General features: G+C 46.6%; 1 protein-coding gene across 6 annotated transcripts in view; it reads right to left on the bottom strand.

Annotated features, from left to right (window-relative positions):
• Window positions 1-827: 827 nt before the first annotated feature.
• Window positions 828-24,398, bottom strand: part of RBPJ (recombination signal binding protein for immunoglobulin kappa J region) — a 164,273-nt gene continuing 140,702 nt past the window's right edge. For 5 of the 6 annotated variants that reach the window (XM_068137529.1, XM_068137530.1, XM_068137528.1 and 2 more), the window contains exons 3-11: window positions 22,043-22,138; window positions 14,525-14,690; window positions 12,603-12,777; window positions 11,043-11,180; window positions 10,709-10,821; window positions 8,248-8,388; window positions 4,677-4,832; window positions 3,847-3,950; window positions 828-2,468 (exon numbers count right to left, since the gene is read on the bottom strand). In XM_068137529.1, coding sequence (XP_067993630.1) covers window positions 2,153-2,468; window positions 3,847-3,950; window positions 4,677-4,832; window positions 8,248-8,388; window positions 10,709-10,821; window positions 11,043-11,180; window positions 12,603-12,777; window positions 14,525-14,690; window positions 22,043-22,131 — 1,398 coding nt within the window. In that variant the 5' untranslated portion in view covers window positions 22,132-22,138 and the 3' untranslated portion in view covers window positions 828-2,152. The remainder of the gene's footprint in view (window positions 2,469-3,846; window positions 3,951-4,676; window positions 4,833-8,247; window positions 8,389-10,708; window positions 10,822-11,042; window positions 11,181-12,602; window positions 12,778-14,524; window positions 14,691-22,042; window positions 22,139-24,398) is intronic. The other variant, XM_068137526.1, reaches the window with a different exon arrangement.

Genomic DNA, 24,398 nt, shown 5'->3' with positions numbered 1-24,398 from the left:
ACGCTACCTGCCAGTCCCACCCGCAGCACGCGCTGCTCGTGGTACCGCAGCCGCACGCCGCCAAGACAGGAGACACGCTGCCAAATGAAGCCAATGGGGACATTCCACTCTGGAAATAAAACATTTAACTTACACTTCATACAAATTATGTACAAGGTTAGAAAAGGAAACCGGAACAGAACCTGAAACGTTTTCAGATGCAACAGAACTGAGCGGGGAGGCGGGGGGGTGGGGTGGGGGAGCGAGTAACCCAGTAACAACCCTTCACAAACACCAAGGGATGCCTGTGAGGTGAACGATCACCAACACAACCCGCTGCTTGAGATGCCACTGAAAAAAACAACACAACCCCAACAACCAAACAAAAAAAAAATACAAACAAAAAAAAAAAACCCAAACAAACAAAAAACCCTCATGTAATGTTAGAACCTCAGGAATTATCACTATAAATACACATGAAACAAAAAAAAGGAGGGGAGGGGGGGAAAGAACAGAAACGCTATGAACAATGACCGAAAACAGAGCACTAAAGTTAACATACATTGCATGTATTGCAGGCAAGGCAGAGGCAAGTTGTTTTTGTTTTCTTTCTTTCTTTTTTTTTTTGTGTTTTGTTTTTTTTGTTGTTTTTTTTTTAAAGCTTTTGCACAGACTTCATATCATCTTAAAAAAAATACGCTGGCCCTTTACAAGGTTCTACTCGCCGAAATAAAAAACCGGTTTTCAGTCCCATAAAAAGTCACAAGACTTCAGTCTTTTAAGAAAAGAAAAAACAAAAGAAAAGGAACAGTTCCAGCCACGGACCAAAAATATATATATTTGTTTGGTTTTCTTTTTTTTTTTTTCTTTCTTTTTTTTTCTTTTAAAACTGAAAGAGTATTGGGGTAATTCGATTATACAAGCACGGTCAGGCTCGGGACCTGAATATACTTGAGCAAAAGTATCGGCAACAGTGTGGCCAGCAGGAGCAGGGAGGTCATTCTGCCCCTGTACACTGCACTGGTTAGGCCACACCTCGAGTACTGTGTCCAGTTCTGGGCCCCTCAGTTTAGGAAGGAGGTTGACTTGCTGGAACGAGTCCAGAGAAGGGCAACGAAGTTAGTGAGGGGTTTGGAAAATAAGCCCTATGAGGAAAGACTGAGGGAGCTGGGGCTGCTTAGCCTGGACAAGAGGAGACTCAGGGGTGACCTTATCACTCTCTACAACTACCTGAAGGGAGGTTGTAGACAGGCGGATGTTGGTCTCTTCTCCCAGGCAGCCAGTACCAGAACAAGAGGACACAGTCTCAGGCTGCGCCAGGGGAGGTTCAGGTTGGATATTAGGAAGAAGTTCTATACAGAGAGAGTGATTGCCCATTGGAATAGGCTGCCCAAGGAGGTGGTGGAGTCGCCGTCATTGGAGGTGTTCAGGAGGAGACTTGATGGGGTGCTTGGTGCCATGGGTTAGCTGTTTGGGTGGGTTGGATTGGTTGATGGGTTGGACGCGATGATCTTGAAGGTCTCTTCCAACCTGGTTTGGTTTGGTTTATTCTAAAAGCTCAGAAAGGGGGGGGGGGGGGGGGGCGGGGAAAGGGAGGAGGGGAGAAAAAAAAACAACACAAACCCAACACAAACAAACAAACAAACAAAAAATAGAAACTATTTGGTAACAAAAGTGTACTATATGTTGTGATACAAAAAAAGGTATGGTGAAAATGTACCTTTTATACTAAAGCTTATACAAGTTCCTTGGTCCATAAAAACTAGGTCGCGTTCGTGTTTTTCTAGTTTGCTCAACGTGTCTATCCCAGCCACTTCTCTGCGGGGTCTTTTCTTTTTCTCTTGCCCGTTACAAAGAAAAAAAACCCAACCAACCACAAAAAAATCCAAACATAAACAAACAAACAAAAAAAAAACACCCCAGCTGAAAAATAGATCTGTTGTTTTTTTTCCTTTCTTTTCCGTAAAGTTGTTATTGTTTCGGATGGGTTTGTCGGTTCGTTTTGTTTTTTTATCGTGGCTTCGGCGTTCCGGACGGGCGCTCGCGGCTGGCGAGGCTCGCGGCAGCGTCGCCCAGGCCGGAGAGGCCTTCCCCCCCGCGAAACCACACGAGTTGTTCAGTTCTGCTGAGCGGAGCACTTCAGAGTCAGTGAAGTCCAGGCAGACAGCAGCAGTTAGGAGACCACGGTGGCTGTGGAGGAGGTGACGCTGGCGGGGTTCGTGCTGACGCTCGTGTAGCCTCCCTCGCTGCTGGCGTTCGTGTCACTGGAGGCCATCAGGCTGGAGTTGGCTCTGAGGATGGCCCCGGCCGCGCTGCAGTGCGGCCGTGGCCCCGGCTCCGGCGTGTAGGTGAAGGTCAGGCTGGTGGAGTAGATGATGCCATCGTTGCGCACCAGGGTCACCGGCACCTGCACCGGCTGCCGCACCCAGCGCCAGCCCTCGCGGAAGGCGGAGATGTCCGGCACCACGCACAGCATGCTCTCGGCACACCTGCAACACAGACAGGCTCTGGGCATGGGCACCGGCACCACACACAGGCTCTGGCACCACGCACAGCATGCTCTCGGCACACCTGCAACACAGAGAGGCTCTGGGTATGGGCACCAGCACCACACACAGGCTCTGGCACCATGCACAGCATGCTCTCGGCACACCTGCAACACAGACAGGCTCTGGGCATGGGCACCGGCACCACACACAGGCTCTGGCACCACGCGCAGCATGCTCTCGGCACACCTGCAACACAGAGAGGCTCTGGGTATGGGCACCAGCACCACACACAGGCTCTGGCACCACGCACAGCATGCTCTCGGCACACCTGCAACACAGACAGGCTCTGGGCATGGGCACCGGCACCACACACAGGCTCTGGCACCACGCGCAGCATGCTCTCGGCACACCTGCAACACAGAGAGGCTCTGGGTATGGGCACCGGCACCACACACAGGCTCTGGCACCATGCACAGCATGCTCTCGGCACACCTGCAACACAGACAGGCTCTGGGCATGGGCACCAGCACCACAGACAGGCTCTGGCACCACACACAGCATGCTCTCAGCACACCTGCAACACAGGCTCTGGGCACGGGTACCAGCACCACACACAGGCTCTGGCACCACATACAGCATGCTCTGAGCACATGTGACACAGAGAGGCTCTGGGCATGGGCACCGGCACCACACACAGGCTCTGGCACCACGCACAGCATGCTCTCAGCACACCTGACATCCAGGAGCAGTGGTTGAGCATGGACAGCTCAAAGAAGAGCAGGCTACCACAGATCATCACTGCAGAGCAGGACACCAGAACTCATCTAGAAGGGCTGGACCACCCAGTCCAGCTGCCCATCTCACTCAGTGGTGCCCAGAAACTAAAGCCTGTTACTGAGGGCATGGCTAACGTGTCTCTGAAGCACTGAGAGGCTTGAGGGATCCGCCACCTCCCTCTGAAGCCTTTTCTAGTGTCTGACCACCTTTTAGGTCAAGAAATGCCTCCTAATGTCCACTCTGAACCTTCCCTGGGGCAGCTCTGGACCATCCCCACACTTCCTGGCATCTTTCTTCATCCATTTCGCCAGCTTTGTTGCCCTCCTCTGGACACATTCAAGGACCTTCACATCCTCCTCAAACTGCTGACAGAGCTCATGGTAAGGCTGCAGCAGTGCCAAATGCAGCAGGACCATCACCTCTCTAGAGGCAGCTTGCTTTCTTGGCTGCTGACTCCTATTGAGCCCACTGTCAACCAGCACTCCCAGCCCCTCTTCTACAGAGCAAACCACAGACACACTGGAGAGCATGCCCACAAGTACACACTCTTCAAAGCACCCAGTGAGATGCAATCCCCACAAAGCAGCAGGAAACTCTGTACCTGTACATGGTTTCAGCTTCCACATCCCCAAACCAGACACGTAAATTTGGAGTGAAGTTCTGTCCTGTAAGTTCCAACATTGCTACATCCCCACCACCATTCAACTGGAGAGGCAGGGAACAGGAAAATCCACAAAAAAAGCACAGATTAATACAAATAAACAGCTATCTCCCCTTCCCTCCCTGAAAAAAAGCCCAGAACAAAGTCCTCCATGTGCACCCAGAGCTGCTCCCATCTGCTGGGGAACACTGACACACAGCCTACAGCCCTGAGCTGTAAAGAAGTGACACATCTAAACGAGCCTGCCAATTAGCGTGACTGCCTGACTGCAAATTAGTGTGATGGCCTGAGGGAGCTTTCAAGTTTTGAGAGCGGCCACTTAGAAGAGACATCGACACAGCTCTGCAAACAAAGACCAAAGAGCCCTTCCAGAGAAGGTGTCAGGAGAACTGCAAGTGTTCCCACCTGAGCAGCAGGCTCATGTTCTTAGTAAGGTTTCAGTCTGGCTTTCACCTCTACCTGGCTGTTTTAAAAGCACAAGTAACTTCCTCAATAATCAAAGAGACGTCTTAATGATATCACCATCATAATACTGTAAGAAATAAAATGTTGACTGTCTAGAACAAGGTTAAGGTCATTCCTGTGATGGGGACAGGCTCACACATCCTGACACGTGCACAAGAAAAACTACTGCCCTGTGAAGGAATTCTCCTGTTTAAGAACACAGTAAGAATGTTGTCCTACACACCTCCACAAAGGTAGCACGGAGGTTCAGTCGGCATGACAAAACCAACCCCACAGGACAGTTCACTCCAAAGCCACAAGCTTACCTGAAGACTTTCTACAACAGGCACAGGTGTTACTGGAGCATGCACCGGTCCCATCCCCTCATAAAAGGTGTATTCTGCTTTATCTGTGCTAATGATTGTCCAAGAAGCTCCATCGTTGATCATCTCTTTATTTGGTTCTTTTGGGCATGGAGTGGCCTTAGAAAGAAAGAAAGAGGTTTAGATCTGACCTGCAGACTCCTGTGCCAAGTCACACCAGCTAAACACCAGCCTGCCCAGTTGCAACCTCTGTTATTTCAGCAACAGGCTTCCTTAGGTTTTCCTTCTCACACAATGACCTGGAGAAACACCCACAGGTATTTCAGCAAAACCAAACTTGTGAGAATGCTGTAACTTTCACCTATGACACTGCCACCTCCCCAACCTTTTGATCACTGTTGGGCTTTGTTTTAGCTTCAACATCACTAACTCACAAACTACAGCACCTAGAAGTAGCTACTTGGCAATAGATCTTGTTTTATTAATGCAAAGGGACTAAAACAGCTACAGATCCAATGGAACAGTTTTCATTAGTTATAATTTACATCTTGCCAAGATGTTATTTCCCCCCCCTTTTTAGGCAGTTCTTCACCATCCACAAAACACAAACTTGTACTTCAGTGTTTGTGCAAAGCTAAGGGAGAGAAGCAAAAATGACAACCTTGGAGGCTAGTCAGAGTCTTTGTTTCCAAATGTTGCCAATGTCACTAAATTAAGGCACATACAGATAAAAAACCACAGTGACAACTGGGTCTTACGCCAAGAAAAGCCTCCCAATAATTCTAGCAACCAGTAAGGAAATTCTGTATCAGCTGAACACAGGCACAGAAAAAAATGGGACTCAAAAAGTCTCCTTTCAATACTGAAATTCTACTTTCTTCCATCAAGCTTTAAGGATAGCCAGGTGTGTAACCACAATAATATCCAGGTATGTTCAGGCTGGATGCGAGGAGGAAGTTCTTCACCATGAGAGTGGTGAAGCCCTGGAATGGGTTGCCCAGGGAGGTGGTTGGGGCGCCGTCCCTGGAGGTGTTTAAGACCAGGCTGGACGAGGCTCTGGTCAGCCTGATCTAGTGTGGGGTGTCCCTGCCCATGGCAGGGGATTGGAACTAGATGATCCTTGTGGTCCCTTCCAACCCTGACTGATACTATGATATGTAACCATAACCTTCCTTCCTCAGAGCTGTTGGACAGACTCCACTCAGCAGGAATGTACCAAAGACACAGTCTCCTGTGAACACTTCACCACACTACAATGATGCGAAACAAGCACCAAGAAGGGCTTGCAAGGGAGGTGTGCAGCAAGGGCTGTGACCATAGATCCTCCCCAAGCTCAAAACCCAAATGACACTTTGAAGCTGAACTCCAGACAAAGAGCTGCTCTACACCATTTCAAGACATCTTTCCTCTGTGCTGACTATAGTTCGTGGTGGCACAGACTGACACACTTCAACTCATGACAAACAGTGTCAAGATCCTTGACTGGCTGCTCCAGACCTGCTAAACCCCTGCCACAAAGAGGAAGAAAAATGACACAGAATCTATCATGAAAGCCCTGCCACCTCAAGAATCACATCAGGAGCACATTATTCCTCCCACAGAAGCACTTGGAAGATGCTGATTCCCCTTCTTTCCCTCCTCTTTGCTTTCCTTTTGTAACTAAACTTTCCCAACAGGTGGCACTGGAGAACTCAAAGGGCTTACCACCATGGTTAGTAGCTCCTGCACTGACTGGTTTCATATGGAGACAGGATGGGAATTGCATGACACTGGCGGATAAAGGACTGAACCCAAGGAGCACATACCTAGATTTTAAAAACCCTAACGACTGAACACTGCTAAACTATTCCCCCTGAAAAAAATCCTCAAGCAAGCTCTGTATCTAAGGGTATTTTAAAATGAAATGATAATGGATTAGAAAAAGCTGTGAGTTGGCTTTTATTTAAAACAGAAAGTTAGTTAAAGGAAATCAAACAGCAAAATGTAGAACCAAACAGTCCTCCTCCTTTCAAAATGCACAGAAGTTAGAGTGGTCCCCTCCCCAAGGTTGTCTCTAATCAGTGTCCTCATCAAGTCAAACCTTCCAACTTCTGCATGAGCCTAACTTTTTCAGGTGGTGAACCGAACAAGACCAGACCAGAACAAGACCAGACCAGACCAGGTTGAAATGCCCTTACAATTCCAGAAGGACAAGAAAATAGTCACAGAGGGCAAAAAAGTGCTAATGAACTTCAATTTAGACAAAAATGAACTTTCTAAAGAAAAATTCTGTAAACTATATGGTTAAGACCTCAGGATCCTGGAGTTACCACTGAGAGCTTTCTGAAATTACCAGCTCCAGGCACAGTGGCAGCCACAACTGGCAACAGTGCAGAAAAAATACAGGGCAGAAGGTATTTGGTAGGAGTTGGCCAGTGCCAATCCTTTGTTCACCTAGCTCTGGAGCACTGTGTGCAGCTCTGGGCTGCCCACGTAAGAAAGCCATGGTGTAAAAAAGAGAAGGTACAGGAGGGGCGACTAAAATCACCAAGGAGCTGCTGACTTTATGAGAAGAAACTGAAAAGCCTGTGACTCTCCAGCTTGAGGAGAAGAAATGAAAATGTTGGTGAGTAAGGTGAATGCAGAACTGTTGCTCACTAAATCCTACAAAACTGCAACTAAGAACCACTCAGAAACTCTGAGTTCACTCCAAAGTAAGACATCAGAAGTTTACTAGACAGAGAACAGGACACCTCTTGAACTTTCTGCCACAGAACACTGCAGAAAAAGAGCTCATCAGACACCACAAAAGATCCACACTGATGGAGAAGACATCTGCATAACAGAATTGAAGGCCAGGAGTCAGGGCTGCAGCCTCTAACAGCCCTTAACACAGGAACTGTGGGTGATGGCAGAGTACTGGACTGATGGCTGGACTGGTGGGCTTTAAGGTCTCTCAACTGGGCTACTTCTATCCACTCAAGAGAGACTTCTCACCCCAGGTTAAAGCCTGGTGTTTTTTGGTTTGTTTGGGGTTTTTTTTTTTGTGACAGTGAGCACAGCCTGTCTGGACTCCTACTGCAGGAACCGAACTCAACAAGAAATGCTTCAGAGCAGGCAGGTGAAAGGTGCTGCAGTGCCAGTTCCTCAGCTTTTGGTCTACTGGTCCAAAGGGGATAAAAAAAAAAAACAAGCAACCAAAAAAAAACAGATCAAATGGGATCTCTCTCCTGTCACTGGTGAAAAGAGTTTTTCTTCCATGGTGATTCCATGGCTCCCTATCTGCTAGGAAAACACACACCAGCAATGGGGCAGCTCCACTGGTAGAGGTCAACATGTTGCACTGCAATACCATGGGAATGCACTACAGTTGTGCAGGCAGCCATGTCTTCCATTGGAAAAATCAGAATTTGTTGTCTGGAAGACATGGAAGAAGGTACTGAGGAAAGGAAAACAGATTTGGTGAGGGACAGATGATGTTTTTGCTGCTTTCCATCCTCCCTCTTTTCCAAACAAAACACCAGCCCCATAGTGGAGCCCAACGGCAAAAGCGGGGAAAACATCTCAGCTATTGAAACAGTTTTAAACAACTCACTTGAAACTGGATTATTCTCTCCTGGGAAAGGCACAAATACATTCTCTCAGTGTCTTTAAGGTAAAATGCACATTTGTGGAGCTGCGATACCGGATCGTCTGCATCCAATAACGCTGTTTGCTTGTCTACCTTGCGAATGATCTGCGGATGAAAATTGCACACACATTTAGGACAATTTCTGTACTTCATCACACTGGAGATTACACATCTACTGTCAGCAAAGGAGGGGAAAGGTCTTTCTTTTTTCATCCCTCTGCCTCCTGTTTTAACGCCACCATCAGATTATCCTAGTTCTCAGTGCTTGTGAAACAAGAACGCAATGCTGCAGTGCCACTGGGTGCTACAGCTGCAATGTGCTGCATGCATCTGGGTTTGATCCCTTTGGCTGTGAGGGGGAACATGAAGCTGCAGCAACAGCTACTTTGATTACATTTCTTTGAGGAGAAAGTTCTTCACACAGAGCTAATTTGTCATTGGAATGGGCTGCCCAGGGAGGTGGTGGAGTCACCATCCCTGGAGGTGTTCAAGAGGGGATTGGACGTGGCACTTGGTGCCATGGTCTAGTCATGAGGTCTGTGGTGACAGGTTGGACTCGATGACCTTTGAAGTCTCTTCCAACCTTAGTGATAGTGTGGTGCAAAAGAGCAGGAGGTCAGATGTTAAGGCTTCTGCAGAAGCTTCCATCATTGACAGCATCAACCACACTGTGGCAGACTGGTTGCTGAACAAGAACAGTGGAAAATCAGGATTTGTATTAAAGGTACTGAGATGTCCTTAAGTCCAGGTTGGCAGACATAACAGCCATAGTGTTCCTTAACAACTGCCAGGCACTGAGTGTTACTTAAGACAGCTGCAAAGCACAATTGTTCCCTACAGCTGGCAGCTCAGGTGACTGCATTCAGAACTGTTGTACTGGTTTATTTTAAAAAAAATAAGTAAGTGATTCCCTCACAGACAGTGGGAATTTGTAGCTTGTAACTTTAACTCAGCCTCTAGGAAAAAAGTTGAATGCATCAGCAGCACAAGCCACCAGCCCCAGTGCTTGGAGATCTCCAAGCTGACAATCAGAAAGCCAGCCATGTCCTCTGGGATGTCTAATGATCATAATGGCACTGTTAGCAAAGTGAGTTTCAAGATGAGCTTGGCTGCTTCAAAGTCCTTGGCATTAACCTACAAATTATCTGCAAGGTACCTTCTAATCCAGTCACCTTCAACCAGCCTGGTAAGGCAGCACAGCAAACAGCGCCAGCAGCAACAAGCCACCCTTGGCCTGCTTTGCTTTAGGGCATTTCTACCTACAAAGGCAGCTTCTGGAATCACCAATAATGGCATTCCTAGTATGGAAATACTCATATGATGTCCACAAATAAAGTGGGATCCTCTCACCAAACCTGATCAGTAGTAACCAGGTCTGGATCTTTCTGTCAAATAATGTGAAAAATACTACTAAAACACACTGATCTATTTAAATGACCATTTACAGCATTTCCTCTGAGCAGCCTATCTTCTCTAAGATTTCTCTAAGCTAAGTTTGACCTAAGAAAGTAAGTCTGGGAAGGAAGCTGCCTGCAGGGAAGGCTGATTTTACACTGTCACGTTCTAAAGATTGTTTCTAGTCCCAAGTGGGATTAGTGGAGCCTTGTATGAAATTTCTAAGGTGCTGACAAGCCACAGTTCCACATCAGATGACATATGAAGCACTGTTTATTATCCCTCACATAAAATTCCACTTAGGCTGGCATTAAGCACATAACACTGGAGGAAATAAATCTCTAAGTGCCCTCAAATTTAGTTCTAAAAAAACATTACTGTGTAACTACCAAAAAATGTTTTGGTTCACAAATCTTAAGTGGTTATAATCAGATTTGTATCTGTGACAAAAGACAAGGGCTGAAATTGTCTCTTTCTGAAAACACAATTTGTAAACTCAAAGGAGTTTCCAATGCTCTGTAGGTAAAACAGACAGCATTAACACAAGTCCAAAGTGCACTTCCCAGCTGATGTGGGTGTAATTGCACACCTTCAGAAGCACACAGAAGTGCCTTTGGATTCAAAGCAGCAGAGCACTTGCAAAGCTTTGCTGAACTCAAGCAATGGAAGAGTCTTAGCTGCAAAGACTTTGCTCATCTGGTTGGTAACAATATGTAAAGTATTTTGCTACCCTGGGACCTACGTTACTGCTTTTAAACCAGGCATTTCTTAAGGACAGCTTGCAGATTGACCTACTTTGGCAGGTCTGAATTCTGGCAAACACCCTATGCTGATTTTAGAAGCTGTTATGGGCTTACAGAATTAATCTGCAGAAAATAACAATAGGCTTTCAGTAAAACGGATGCCATTTCCAGAGTAAACATCCAGTACCAGAGGCAAACACACAGTGCCAAGAATTGCACCCAGCTGTGCAATTACACTAAGTAGCCATCTACAAATTAATGACAGCATTGAAGAAATTAAACTGTACCAGTCTTGGGAGTGCCATGCCAGTGACTGAGCACACGAGCTTGACCGTCTGCCCGTAATGGATGTAGCCATCTCTCACTGTGAACTCTTCTCCTTCTGACTCATCATCATCCACTGCAGGAAACAATAATTTTCAAATTCTTTGTTTTAATCACTGCTTCCCTCGACAGGAGAGACATTTAACATCACACTATTACACCAAACACACACTCAGGAGCAAAGCACATCTGCATATGGGCAATTCATACGGAGGGACAAACGCAGGGCTATTTTTGTAGGGATGAAGGGAGGTGAAAAATACATTTCTTCAATTATTATTTTTTCTTTTTACTTACAGAGGTGAATGTAAAATGCTCCCCACTGCTGTGAACTGGCATGGAAATTGCCACCTTCCACGTGCAAATATCTGGTGCTAACTGTTTGGGATCGAAGTCTGTTAAATAGTGCCACTTTTGTCCCTGACGCAATACATACTGCAAGGAACACACACAGGCTGGAGATTATCAAAGTACTTCATGATTGCACAGAAAAGTCACACAAAGTCACAAATGCAGTAAAACAAACTGATGAAGACTGGAAATCGAGGAGTAATTATCAACTATTGGTTCATTCAGAAATGTCTGTGAGGAGACCAGAGCTAATGGCAGCATCGCAGGTGGGCTGCTCTCCAAGGCAGGCCAGCTCAGGGTGCTGCCACCAGCTATACAGGCCAGCTGAAGGCTCCTGCTCCCAGCTCTCTAACACCTGGTGGCTTATGTGGCCCTTGGGAAGCACTGAGACAACTTTCAGTGAGCGTTTGAAAGACAAAGGAAAATTACTCTTACAAATCACCATCGATTGAAAGGCAGACAGACAGAACTATGCAAAACTGTAACCATGCAACTGGAGATGTTCTCAGGTTGGAACTTACTCATCATTCAAGAGAGAGCAAGGCTAAGTCTGCTCCCCTACAAAAAACCAGCCACTAGCACTGTGCCATCAAAAGGGGCCTGCTTCTTCTAGCAGGTTGGTATCTACCCTGGCAGAACGCTTGGTGCAGATGGACTGTCCACCAGAGCTATCTGAGCACAAAGCCAGCAGTGGCACTGCAGCCCGCGGTGCAAGCTAGCGGCCTCCAGATCCACATGCCATAGGTGAGTGGGGGTCCAGCCCAATACTGATGGAAGAGCCTTTTAAAGCACTAATGAAGAGAGAGAGAAACACACAAAAAAAAAAAAAAAGAAAAAAAAAAGAGGGGATCTCTTCAGGTGCTCCAGTGGTATGCAAGCAAACACTCTGGGGGAAAAGCAAAAATGCCCCCAATGACAATGTTAGCACCAGAGATAGCTTTACTTGAAAAGCACTGTGAGCAAATAAATCTGGGGGAACGTCCCTACACAGGTTTCTTACCCAATTACTTACAAGGAACCATGCAAAACATCTAGAAAACAAGGTGAAAATGGCATGAGGCAGTGGGAAGGTGGCTGTGAGGCTAGGAAGTACACTTTGGACAGCATGCTGCTACTCACTTATCATCACCCAAAAGCTACCTCTTTGATACTGATCACCCTAAGCACCAGGTCATAGCAGCTTAGGAGAACCAATATTCTTGGGCACTCTTTATGCATCTGTCTACAAGGATTCAGCCCTCAGAATAAAGGGGGGCGCTTTTAGTGGACATTTTACATTTACTAAGTAATGAACTGTGACTGCATTAAAGTCAGCAGTGTAACCTCTGCTGGGACACTTTCAAACACACCCACGGGGACGGTGCTGAAACACAGCAGAAAAACCAGAAACGGAAAAATGTCCTTGTGTTTGCTTTGTAGTCAGACCTCAGGATACACATTAGTGGGAAGCAAAATTAATTGCTACCCCAAGAAGGAAAAAAACAAAAGAAGATGTCAAATACTTACAGTCTGCATTTTTCAGTGACTGCTTCTTTTTAGAAGGTTTGGAGATGACTTTGATCCGTTTGCTAAGGAACACACCGATGTCGTCGCTGTTGCCATAGAACATTTTCACCGACAACATGAAGTGCTTTCTCTTGTCTGAGTCTGATATGTACAAGGTTTTGGCAGTGCAATAGTTCTGTGGGGCAAAACAGGCTGCTGTTTCTTCTTGCAACTCAGTTCAGTTCAAGAAACTATGCCTAGTTAATTTGACAAACAAAACAGGAAAACCGATGCAACAGCTTCTAAAGCAGAGCGGAAACTGCTTTCTCCATCTCAGAGTGGCTTTGGTTGGAAGGCATTTAAGATCATCCACTCCAACCATTCTCTAACTTTACCAAGGCTGGGGCTAAACTACATCCCTTAGCACCACATGTCTGCCTCTTTGGAACACCTCCAGTGATGGGCATTCAACTACTTCTCTGAGGAGCTTGTTTGAGAACTGTTTCAGTTAAGAAGTTTCTTCTAACGACCAATCTAAACCTCCCCTGGTACAACTTAGAATAATAGAATCAGTCAGGGTTACAAGGGACCACAAGGATCATCTAATTCCAACTTCCCTGCCATGGGCAGGAACACCTCACACTAGATCAGGCTGGACAGAGCCTCATCCAGCCTGCTCTTAAACACCTCCAGGGACAGGGCTTCAACTACCTCCCTGGGCAACCCATTCCAGGGCTTCACCACTCTCACTGTGAAGAACAACTTCTTCATGTCCAACCTGAATCTCCCCACCTCCAGCTTCATTCCATTCCCCCTAGTCCTATCACTACCTGAGGCCATTGCCTCTTGATTCCATCACTAGATAGTTGGGAGAAGAGACCAAACCCCCCTTCACTACAACCTCCTTTCATGGAGTCAGAGAAAGTGAGGAGGTCTCCCCTCAGCCTCCTCTTCTCCAGGCTGAACAACCCCACCTGCCTGTTTTGCCTATAGATACTTTCATGACTCCTGTTTAACTTTGTGAAGCTTAGCACCTGACTATCTCTCGAAAGACCCTTACCAGAACCGGAAAGGAGATGGTTAGAGACTTTGGCTATGCAAATCTATCTCTGATTGACTAAGAGCACTACTGAGAACACCACCTGAGCAGAACTCCAGAGGCAGCACACTGGCTGTGCACAAGAGGCTGCCTGTGCAGGACGTGCTGAGTCAAACTTTTCTTGAAAGGATGGGAGATGACTGGGTTTGGAAACACTGGAAAGTAACTTTTGGCTGAAACTTTACACTAGGTGGCAAGAGAAAACCCCAAAACTACAAAAGAATTTTGATTACTCTTTTACTATTCTGCAAGATATGAAGCCTTCCTAGATGGGCTGTAGTGGGAACGCCAGCAGCTAGGTGAAACACCCAGCTAAATGAACATCCCCCTGCTGCCAGCTCTAGCCCAACTGCTTAAGTCATTAAAAATATCTTTAACAAAAAAACCCTTGTGGCAATAGATAATCTACTAAATTTCCTAAGGTGCTATTTTAATTGTATTTCAGTGCAAAGGGACTTAAAGACCACCTCCAGCAGCAGATGTCGTTCAGATATTTCCTGGCTGAGATTATCCATCCACGCAACCAGGGAGAGGGACACAGAGGAGAGTGGGGCAGAAACCTCACTCGAGTTACTGACTGGTGCCCAACCACCTCACAGTTTACTGACTCTGAACCAGCAGCCTACAAATGAAAGGCTGATATCCCTCTGAAAGCCTATGAACCACATCCACCTATTCAACTCTCCCACAGATTTTGGAGGGGTTTTTTGTTAAACCACTTGGGTAATATTCTCCTACAGTGAAAACAAGTGATCAAAAATAAGCAAAGCCATTCCTTGAAATATGCTGCAGGTAGCCCTAATCTTCTCACAGCAATCTGGGTGGTTCATTACAACTCTTCTACCTTTCCTTCCAAGTTCAGCTGCTGCATCTCCTGGTCGCTGTTCCCGATCCCGATGAAGGCACAGGGCTGTGACTCCTGCTCAGTGCAACCATCCCGCTCCATCTGCTCTTTTTTTTTCTTCCATCCACTGCCCATGAGATACACACATGGAGGAGGGCAAAAGAACCTGGAAATGACAAATGTGTGATGGGATTACACACTGCTTCACAGTATTAAGACAGAAACTTTAGTGCACCACAAGCTCTCAAGCCCCTTCTCACTTTGCATGCCAGGTTTTACATCCTTCATTTGCCTTGAAAAAAAGGGAAGAACAAGGAAGAGCAGCATTAGTTGCACTGACACCAAATATGTTTCCAGGTGTGAGAGGCAGCAGTTTTCATCTCTTTAAACAAAGCCACTTTCTGCCCTTCCAAGGAAGATATTCTTAAAGTCAAAAAGGCCTTGGCAGTGATGACAGTGCTTTGTTCTGCAGGTGCATAACATGATGCAGCAATCAACAGAGCAGTTCCACAAGCTGCAGTTCCTGAACACCCAGTGCCTCATCACCCACAAGGAGGGAGCCTATCCCATCCAAGCAGAAAAGTCTGCTCTTAAAGGGATAGATGATTTGACACCTTCATCAGCACCCGCAGAAGAGATGATCCAGTCTTTCGCAGCGCTGCCCACAAGCAGTCCAGATGCCATTTACAGCAACACACTCAGCATTAAATGCAGCAGAATAATACAGTGCACTAGTTCTGCAAATTACTAAATACAAATCCTCATCACTTTGGGGTTTGGTCAACAGCTGCAGTGCTTTTATCACCACGTAGTTCAGACCAAAGCAAAAGAAGCAGAGTAAGTACATCCAGGTGTGAGGTAGCTAAAGAGCTGTGAAGGGAAAGGATAACTGAAAATCTGAAGGGTGGTTGTGGCCAGGAGGGGGCTGGTCTCTTCTGCCAGGCAACCAGCACCAGAACAAGAGGACACAGTCCCAAGCTGCGCCAGGGGAAGTTTAGGCTCAAGATGAGGAGAAAGTTCTTCACAGAGAGAGTTGTTAGCCATTGGAATGGGCTGCCCAGGGAGGTGGTGGAGTCACCATCCCTGGAGGTGTTCAAGCGGGTATTAGACATGGCACTTGGTGCCATGGTCTACTAGTCATGAGGTGTTGGGTGACTTGATGATCTTTGAGGTCTTTTCCAACTTTGTTGATTCTATGATCCTAAAAAGTTTAATTATCTCCTTATTTCACATTGGACAGCAGTGCTTAACTCAGCATGTCTGAATCCCAAAGGGGACTTCACTTAAATTTGGCCTGGGACAAAAGAATCCATGGATTATTTCCATTAAAACCTCGATTAGTGACTCAGATTTAGGATAGAAATAAAGTCTAACACACTTCTTTATCTCATCTATGCAACAAAATTTCCTTCTTTTAAGGGATATAAAACACTTTTCTTACAGAATTCCTAACAGAAGTCTTGAGTCAATAATCACATCATAATAAAATGTGAATATTAAGGATCTCTAAAAAATCCAATGATTTTGTGCAATCATTTCAGTTGATGCACACAATATATTCTTTGTTAGAGAAACAGCCCAAGGTTTCCTGCAATTCAGAACTTCTCAGGGCTATGATAATGTGCAAAAATTATCCCCTGCAGGCAGGGGAAGAAAAAAATAATAATAACTAAAAATAATAATGATAAAAAGAAAAAAAATCACATTTTCTATTTTTCCTATAAATTCACAGTGAAAATCTGTCACTCATTTTTCCCTAGAGTGAAGACACCCCAAAATTTATGGCACAGCAATATGCTTTCAGTTTAAATATCTGTGAGCACCTCTCAAAGACAAGCAAGGGCAAGGATGATGCCACATGCTGTCGAGACCTCCCCTGTTTTGCCACCCCAGAGAAGGGACACATCATGGTGGTCCTCTCTGAGCAATGCTTTTCTAATGGCAACTATGAACTAACTCCTTGTTTAGGGGAGGCAGTTTTTGGGGGGGAAAGAAACTTCAAGCACCAGATGTATTGCTTCAAGAGTTGATCTTCTGGACTGAGCTCCCTCAGATGGCTAGAAAAAGCACACCACCCATCTGGCCAGCTTCAGAGCTCTCAAGGCGACAATACAAGGTCCTGTACCTGTTACTGGATGTGTTCCACTAATGTTCTTCTCAACAAGAGCTCTCAAGGCGACAATACAAGGTCCTGTACCTGTTACTGGATGTGTGCTACTAATGTTCCTCTCAAAAATTATCAGCTATTTCCAACAAGGCAACTATGCACAGTCTAAAAATGAACATCAACTTTTATTAACAGTGCAATGCTTTGCAGAACAGAACCCAGCCCCTTGTATCCCAGTGGGAATCATAGAGCAAATGTCATATTTAACCTTCTCCCTTGTGGACTCCTGCACTGAGCTCACTGGTGACAGCACAAGAGACAGTCCCAAACTTGTCTCACAACCTTTTGATGTCAGCTTTACTGAAGCCAAGTCCTTTGGTCCGCCATGGCCAGTAGATGGCAATGGAGGCCCGTGGGATGGAGAAAGCAACTGGAGCGCTCGTTAGACCACATCACGCAGAAAACCTTGGGAAACGGTGACTTACTGCACAAAGAACCAAACTTTGGAAGCTGAGACTGTTACATTTGGTTGAAATCACCAATCAAGAAGCCAGAGCCTACACATTCCCATTTTCTGATGGGTCAGCCTCTCACACCCTTCAGATACAGACCATAGAACTGCAAACTCACAGAACCACAGAATCCAGCTCAAGGTTTTTGCACATTTACAAACCCAGGAACTCAGCTCTAGAACAGGCTAAATAGACATTTGTTATGTAGCCCAGAGTGAGCAAAGCACAAGCCTCCTCATACTTCTGACTTTCACAGAGGGTTACAGTTACAGAAAGTGCCTTTGATGTGTATAAAATAACTGCTGCAAACAGTTTTCTCATCGATAAAACATTTCCCGTGTGAGCAGGAGTGTGAGTGCCTGTGTGAGGCTGGCTTCCAGACAGCTATACAGAAACAACCAGCGAAAACTAATCACCTCCCCAAAGTCACTTAAGCAATGGAGGTAATTTCCAGTGTTACTGATGGGAAATGAGGGAGGACAATGTTTGGTGGAACAAATGAAAATACTCTTCCTTTGACCTTTGATTTATAAGGTCTACCTCTCTTTTCTGCTTAACCACAAAACTAAAGTAAGACTGAGTAGGAGGGGGGAAAAAACCAACTTCTTAAGTATTAATCTGACCTATAAGAGGTTGGAAGGGAAGGCAGTTTTGTCTCATTCTTCTGAGCTTCAGAATTTTCAGTACAAGCAGCCATGGTGGAAGACCAAGCTGGGTGTCATTTCCTCAATAGAGTCTCTCAATACCTCTTTACCTCTTCTCAGTTTCCTGCTGAATGAGCAGCAGAACACAGGATCTTCCTCTGTGAGGTGAACACCTAACAATTTGATCTAAAAGCCACAAGATCTCTTGGGGATCAGCCCTGTGAGCTCCTTCACTGCTCAGACTCTGGAGGGAAGTGTCAGGGAATGGTCAATAAACCATAGAGGCAGCACAAGCCAAGCCACCACACTCAGCAGGACTAAACATCACCTGAATGCCTTTGAAAAAGGACAGCTATCCAACAGGAAACATAAGGCAAGAAGTCTAAATTCAGCTGAAGTCTATCCATGAGCTGCTTTCCTCCCAGCTTATTTGCTAAGCTAAACAACATTAACTTTGGCAACTGCAAGACTAAGAAGCCTTCTTTCATCACTCTCCTTTTGGAGCAAGAACATTCTCAGACAAATCCAGAAAGCCTCCATCCAGGTGGCAGCACCCTGCAGTTGTGTTTCTATGAGGCCTGTTGGAACAAGGCCACACCAGGCAAGGCCCATGTCATCTGCAGCAAGCCTTAAGCAGAGCCTTCACCATCTGCTGACCTCACCACAACACTGGGAGGTAGACTCTGTGCACGGCATAAGAAGAAGGTGAGCACAGTCTATTAGTGATAAACACTTCTCATGGCCTCAGAACAAACAAGGCTTAAAGGCTGGAACAGAAGGTGGAGTATTGCGTCCAGTTCTGGAGCCCCTATTACAAAAGGGATATGGAGGTGCTGGAACGTGTCCAGAGAAGGGCCACAAGGATGATCAGAGGGCTGGGGCACCTCTCCTATGAGGACAGACTGAAGGAGTTGGGGCTGTTCAGTCTGCAGAAGAGAAGGCTCCCAGGTGACCTAACTGTGGCCTTCCAGTATCTGAAGGGGGCCTACAGGAAGGCTGGGGAGGGACTTCTCAGGATCTCAGGTAGTGATAGGACTAGGGGGAATGGAATGAAGCTGGAGGTGGGGAGATTCAGGCTGGATGTGAGGAGGAGGTTCTTCACTGTGAGAGTGGTGAAGCCCTGGAATGGGTTGTCCAGGGAGGTGGTCGAGGCCCCATCCCTGGAGGTGTTTAAGAGCAGGCTGATGAGGCTCTGTCCAGCCTGATCTAGTGTGGGGTGTCCCTGCCCATGGCAGGGAGGTTGGAACTGGATGATCCTTGTGGTCCCTTCCAACCCTGACTGATACTGATACCATGAAGTTTGTTCAGGGCATTTTGGGGTTCTCTGCTTACTTTAAAGACACAACAATCTAAAAACAATCCCTTTTGCAACTTGAATTTTGAGCTATGGAGACAACGCAATTTAATGTATTCTCTATGGATCAAAAATGAACGAGATTACATCCACACCATAAGGAAGTGCCACGGAAAACATGCAATTTCTCCCCAAGAGCAGGTATGAAATAGGTTTCTGCTTATAAAGCAGATGTGTGCAACACAACTCAGTTTAGAAATGGTATTTAAGGTACAAATGGTGAAAACCGGACTGAGCAGCTGCACAAAGTAGCCTCAAAGCTTTACTGATTTTGCTTAGCCCAGCAACATGAAGAATCAAAAGGCACATTCTGTTAAGAATAAAACAGAATCAACCAAGTAATAATAATGAAAAAAAATCAAGAAAAGAAAAAAGGAAAGAGAAAAAAAAAAGATAAGTTAATTAATCATTGAGTTTCACTTAGTACCTTAGGGCACACATGGATTTACTGGCTGGCATGCTTCTTTAGGCTGCTAACAGGACACCATTACTGATGCCAATGCTCTGGGGATCAGCAGAGCAGTACCAGAAAGTCTCAACAGTGTGTTAAAACAGAAGAAAAACTACACTATTTCAGGTGAGAAATGAAATCACAGCATGTATTCCAAACATCCACCTCACACCCACTCTGGCATGGCAATTGTTGCCTCATCCTATTATTTTATGGCAAACTTCTCACCACCTTCATTCCCAGTTGTCTTCCACCAAGCCCTGGAATTCTCTGCACTCATCTGACACATTTAGTTTTCAGGAGGTGAAGCTGAAACACCTTTGATGAACAAATGCAGTCACACCAAGACAGACAACTCAGCTGCATCTCACAGAGTCTGCACCCAGCTCCTGTTAGCAACTGTTTCCAGCACTGAGAAACTCACCACTAGCTGAACAGCCTTCACCAGTATTACTTAAGGGCCACAGTGATCTGACCACAGTGAGAAGCACACAGAGATGTTTAAATCAAGGAAGCCTATGGCTGGGATATCAAACTGTACACAGGAGCTGTCAGCCACTGCCACAATCACAAGTTTGAAGTTTTGCTCTGAGCCCCTCAGAACCTTGTGTAGGTTTCCTGATCAGTAGCGTTACACACTACCTCTTCTCCCCTCTTTCCAAGCCATTTGCTCACCAAAGCAATGCACACAGGACAGCTTTGCAAAGCGCTCCTGCCCTCATGAGCTGCTCTAGCTAGGAGAAGAAAGTGACTGAAGCCAGAGACATTGTTTAAAAGTCCCTTTCTTATCTGCAGGCACACCCTTCATTTTTAGGGAATGATCTGCTGAAGTCATCTGCAGCCACGAGTGCAGTTCTGGAATGACAATACAATCTGAGGAGATCACAATCAGAGGTCCCTACAATGCCATGATAAATCTTTCTGGCCTCTGAGCTTGCTGCCAAGGGCTGAAGTTATCATCCACTGCTGGGAAGGCTCTGCTCTGCAACTCTACTGCACTTGGGCATGGCAGTGAGCAAGGAGCTGCCCAGGTACACAGCAGATAAACAGCACACTTGTCACCTCCTGCCCCCTCCCTCCTGCCCCTACTTCACATTTGGGGCTCATCAGGAAGTTCATCAAGATCTAAACTGCATTTTGAGTAAACAGCTCCGTGGAGCTGCAGAACCTGCACACTGCCCAAAGGACGGACTTGAGGCAGGCCACCACAGAAGGTGACGCACCGAGAGACACTCCTGCAGGCACAGAACACTGGAGAACAGCTGAAACAACCTGCATCTGATTCACAGACATCAGGGAGGGTGGTTTAGACAGGCAGCAACCATCAGAGAACCTTGCAGGCTTGATTCTAACATTCCTGATTCCTCATACTTTCACCCACAGACAAGGTAGAATCTCAAAGCTCAGAAAAATGTAAAAAGCACCAGTGATGCAGCAGGGAGGGCACAACAGTGGCAAAAAAGGGGTTAGAAGGTTGGTCTTTGGTCTTGTTATTTATTCACCACAGATTTGCTGAAAACTAACCAAATACCACACTATTTAGGGAAACTGAAGGTGGAAAAAAAAATCATTTATACTTACATAAAATTCCATGTCAGCATAAAAGGCCTAGAAATCTCCCTGTGAAGGGCTGTCCTATTTACTTCTACTGGTCATGCCAAGAAAACATCACAGAGCAGACTGCAGGAAATCCACCCCTGCCCAAAAGCATCCCTCCTCCCAGGGTGGTGTGCCTCCCATCCCTTAGGAAACTCCCCATGATTGCAGCTGGTGCTGCACTGCCTTTACCAGAGTGTTTGTCATCAATGTAGCTGTGACTGGCCTGTCATCTGCTCAAAGTTATGGCAGAGCTGAGTCAGAAATACCTCTTACTGAGGCCAGCCATGTCTCTTTCATATTTTGTTAGGTTAGACATGATGAAGAAATTCTTTCCCATGAAGGTGGTTAGGCACTGGAACAGGTTGTCCAGAGAAGCTGTGGAGGCTCCAAGCCTGGCAGTGTTGAAAGCAAGGTTGGCAGGGGCCTTGAGCAACCTGGTCTAGTGGGGGGAGGAGTCCCTGTCCATGGCACAGGGGTCAGAATTAGATGATCTTCAAGGGCCTTTCCAACTCAAACCATTTTGGGATTATGTGATATTAAACTGAAATTAGTCAGGAAAACACTCCTCCACAAATGGCCCCCATTAATCACCTTGTTTGCTCTGGATTTCAGATGGAAGGTTTAAAATTAGAGCCATGTGAGTTCAGTGGAAACAAAGCTCCACTGCAGACAGAGAAGCTGCTGGCAGAAACACCTCCCTGCACTGAGCTCCACAGGCTTGCAGCATCTCTTACAGCAGCAAAGGAGTCCTGAGCACCATTCTGGTCTGCCTTTCTCCAGACTATGGTATCAGCTGAGGAATCCTGCCATGCCCTGTGCACCAGAGGGCAGCCAGGGAAGAGCAGACTCACCTTTTCTCGTTCCCATACGATTTCTGCGCAACTTTGGCGTGGAGAATTAGCACTGTTTGATCCCCTCTCTCCTTCAGGTAATTTCGCATTGCTTCCCTGGGAAGGAAAAGACAAAATGAGCTTGGAAAGGTCTTTGGGGTTTGTTTGTAATTATAATAATCCAAATACAATCCAAATACACCTCTGGACTGAGAAACCCAGACACCTGAAATCCCACAAGGTGAGCATTAAGAGGGTCAAGGTGGGTTTGGGTTTTAAGACAATTACACAGCAAGAAGAGGCCCCAACCATGCATGAAGCTGGCAGCAGAGTTCTGTGAGCACTTACAATGACTACACTTCCCAGACAGCAAAAAAGTTTGACATGTCAAACTGTTATGCCCCTCTACTCTGCCCTGGTGATTCCACGTATCATGTTCAGTTCTGGGCCCCTCTTTTCAAGGAGGACCTCAGGGAACTCCTTGAAAGAGTCCAGCACAGAGCCACAAAGATGATTAAGGGAGTGGAATATCTCCCTTATGAGCAAAGTCTAAGGGACCTGAGACTCTGTAGCTTGGAGGGGACTGAGAGGTGACCTCCTGCATGTTTATAAGTATGTGAAGAGCAAGTGTCAGGAGGACAGAGCCAGGCTCTCTCACTGATGTCCAACGACAGGACAAGGGGCAATGGGTGCAAGCTGGAGCATAGGCAGTTCCATGTGAACTTAAGGAAAAAAATTTCCATCATGAGGGTGGCAGAACACTGGAACAGGCTGCCCAGAGAGGTTGTGGAGTCTCCTTCTCTGGAGACTGTCAAGACCCACCTGAACACATTCCTGTGTGACTTACTCTAGGTGACTCTGCTCTGGTGGATGGGTTGGACTCAATGATCTTTTGAGGTCCTTTCCAAGCACTAACATTCTGTGCTTCTGTGACCAATGCCCATCACCACACCATGTGCAAAGCTCTATCTGATAAAGCACTGCACAATAAATGTTGTTTAGAACATTTTCTTAATTCAAAATTGTCCCCTGAACTAATCTATGAGCAGGTGATGAAATTAATAGCTGAGGGGTGAGCAACTGATGTCGTTTACCTGGACCTGAGCCAAGCCTTCGACACTGTCCCGCACCACATCCTGGTCTCCAAACTGGTGACACATGGGTTTGATGGGTGGACCACTAGATGGATAAGGAACTGGCTTGATGGCTGCACCCAAAGAGTGGCTGTCAATGGCTCCATGTCCCAGTGGAGGCCAGGGACAAGCGGATTCCCTCAGGGATCAGTCCTGGGACCTGTCTTGTTCAACATCTTTGTGGGGGACATGGACAGTGGCATTGAGTGCACCCTCAGCAAGTTTGCTGATGACACCAAGCTGTGTGGTGCAGCAAACATGCTGGAGGGAAGGGAGGCCATCCAGAGGGACCTTGACAGGCTGGAGAGGTGGGCACAAGCCAACCTCATGAGGTTCAACAAGACCAAGTGCAGGGTCCTGCATCTGGGTCGAGGCAATCCCAGGCACAAATACAGGCTGGGCAGTGACTGGCTGGAAAGTAGCCCTGAAGAGAGAGACTTGGGGGTGCTGGTGGACAAGAAGCTCAACATGAGCTCTCAATGTGCACTTGCAGCCCACAAAGCCAATCAGATCCTGGGCTGCATCAGAAGTGTGGCCAGCAGGTTGAGGGAGGTGATCCTCCCCCTCTACTCAGCCCTGGTGAGACCCCACCTGGAGCACTGCATCCAGTTCTGGAGCCCCTATTACAAGAGGGATCTGGATGTGCTGGAAGGTGTCCAGAGAAGGGCCACCAGGATGATCAGAAGGCTGGAGCACCTCTCCTATGAGGACAGACTGAGGGAGTTGGGGCTGTTCAGTCTGCAGAAGAGAAGGCTCCCAGGTGACCTAATTGTGGCCTTCCAGTATCTGAAGGGGGCCTACAAGAAGGCTGGGGAGGGACTTCTCAGGATCTCAGGTAGTGATAGGACTAGGGGGAATGGAATGAAGCTGGAGGTGGGGAGATTCAGGCTGGATGTGAGGAGGAAGTTCTTCACCATGGGAGTGGTGAAGCCCTGGAATGGGTTGTCCAGGGAGGTGGTTGAGGCCCCATCCCTGGAGGTGTTTAAGGGCAGTCTGGATGAGGCTCTGGCCAGCCTGATCTAGTGTGGGGTGTCCCTGCCCATGGCAGGGGGGTTGGAACTAGATGATCTTTGTGGTCCCTTCCAACCCTGACTGATACTATGATACTATGATAATCTAGCCTCTCAGGACAATGACCAATTGTTCCACAGTTTTGTTTGCTATTAAATCAATGCAATGTTTAGATAAAGGTATTCTCCTGCTTGTGAATATCCCAAGAAAAAGTTAAACTCTTCAGCCTACTG

This window comes from Melanerpes formicivorus, unplaced genomic scaffold (assembly GCF_026170545.1).
Source record: "Melanerpes formicivorus ecotype bairdi unplaced genomic scaffold, bMelFor1.0.p_v2 SCAF_4, whole genome shotgun sequence".
NCBI lineage: Eukaryota > Metazoa > Chordata > Aves > Piciformes > Picidae > Melanerpes > Melanerpes formicivorus.
Note: the sequence above shows the minus strand (reverse complement) of the source record. Positions and strands in the feature narration are given on the sequence as shown.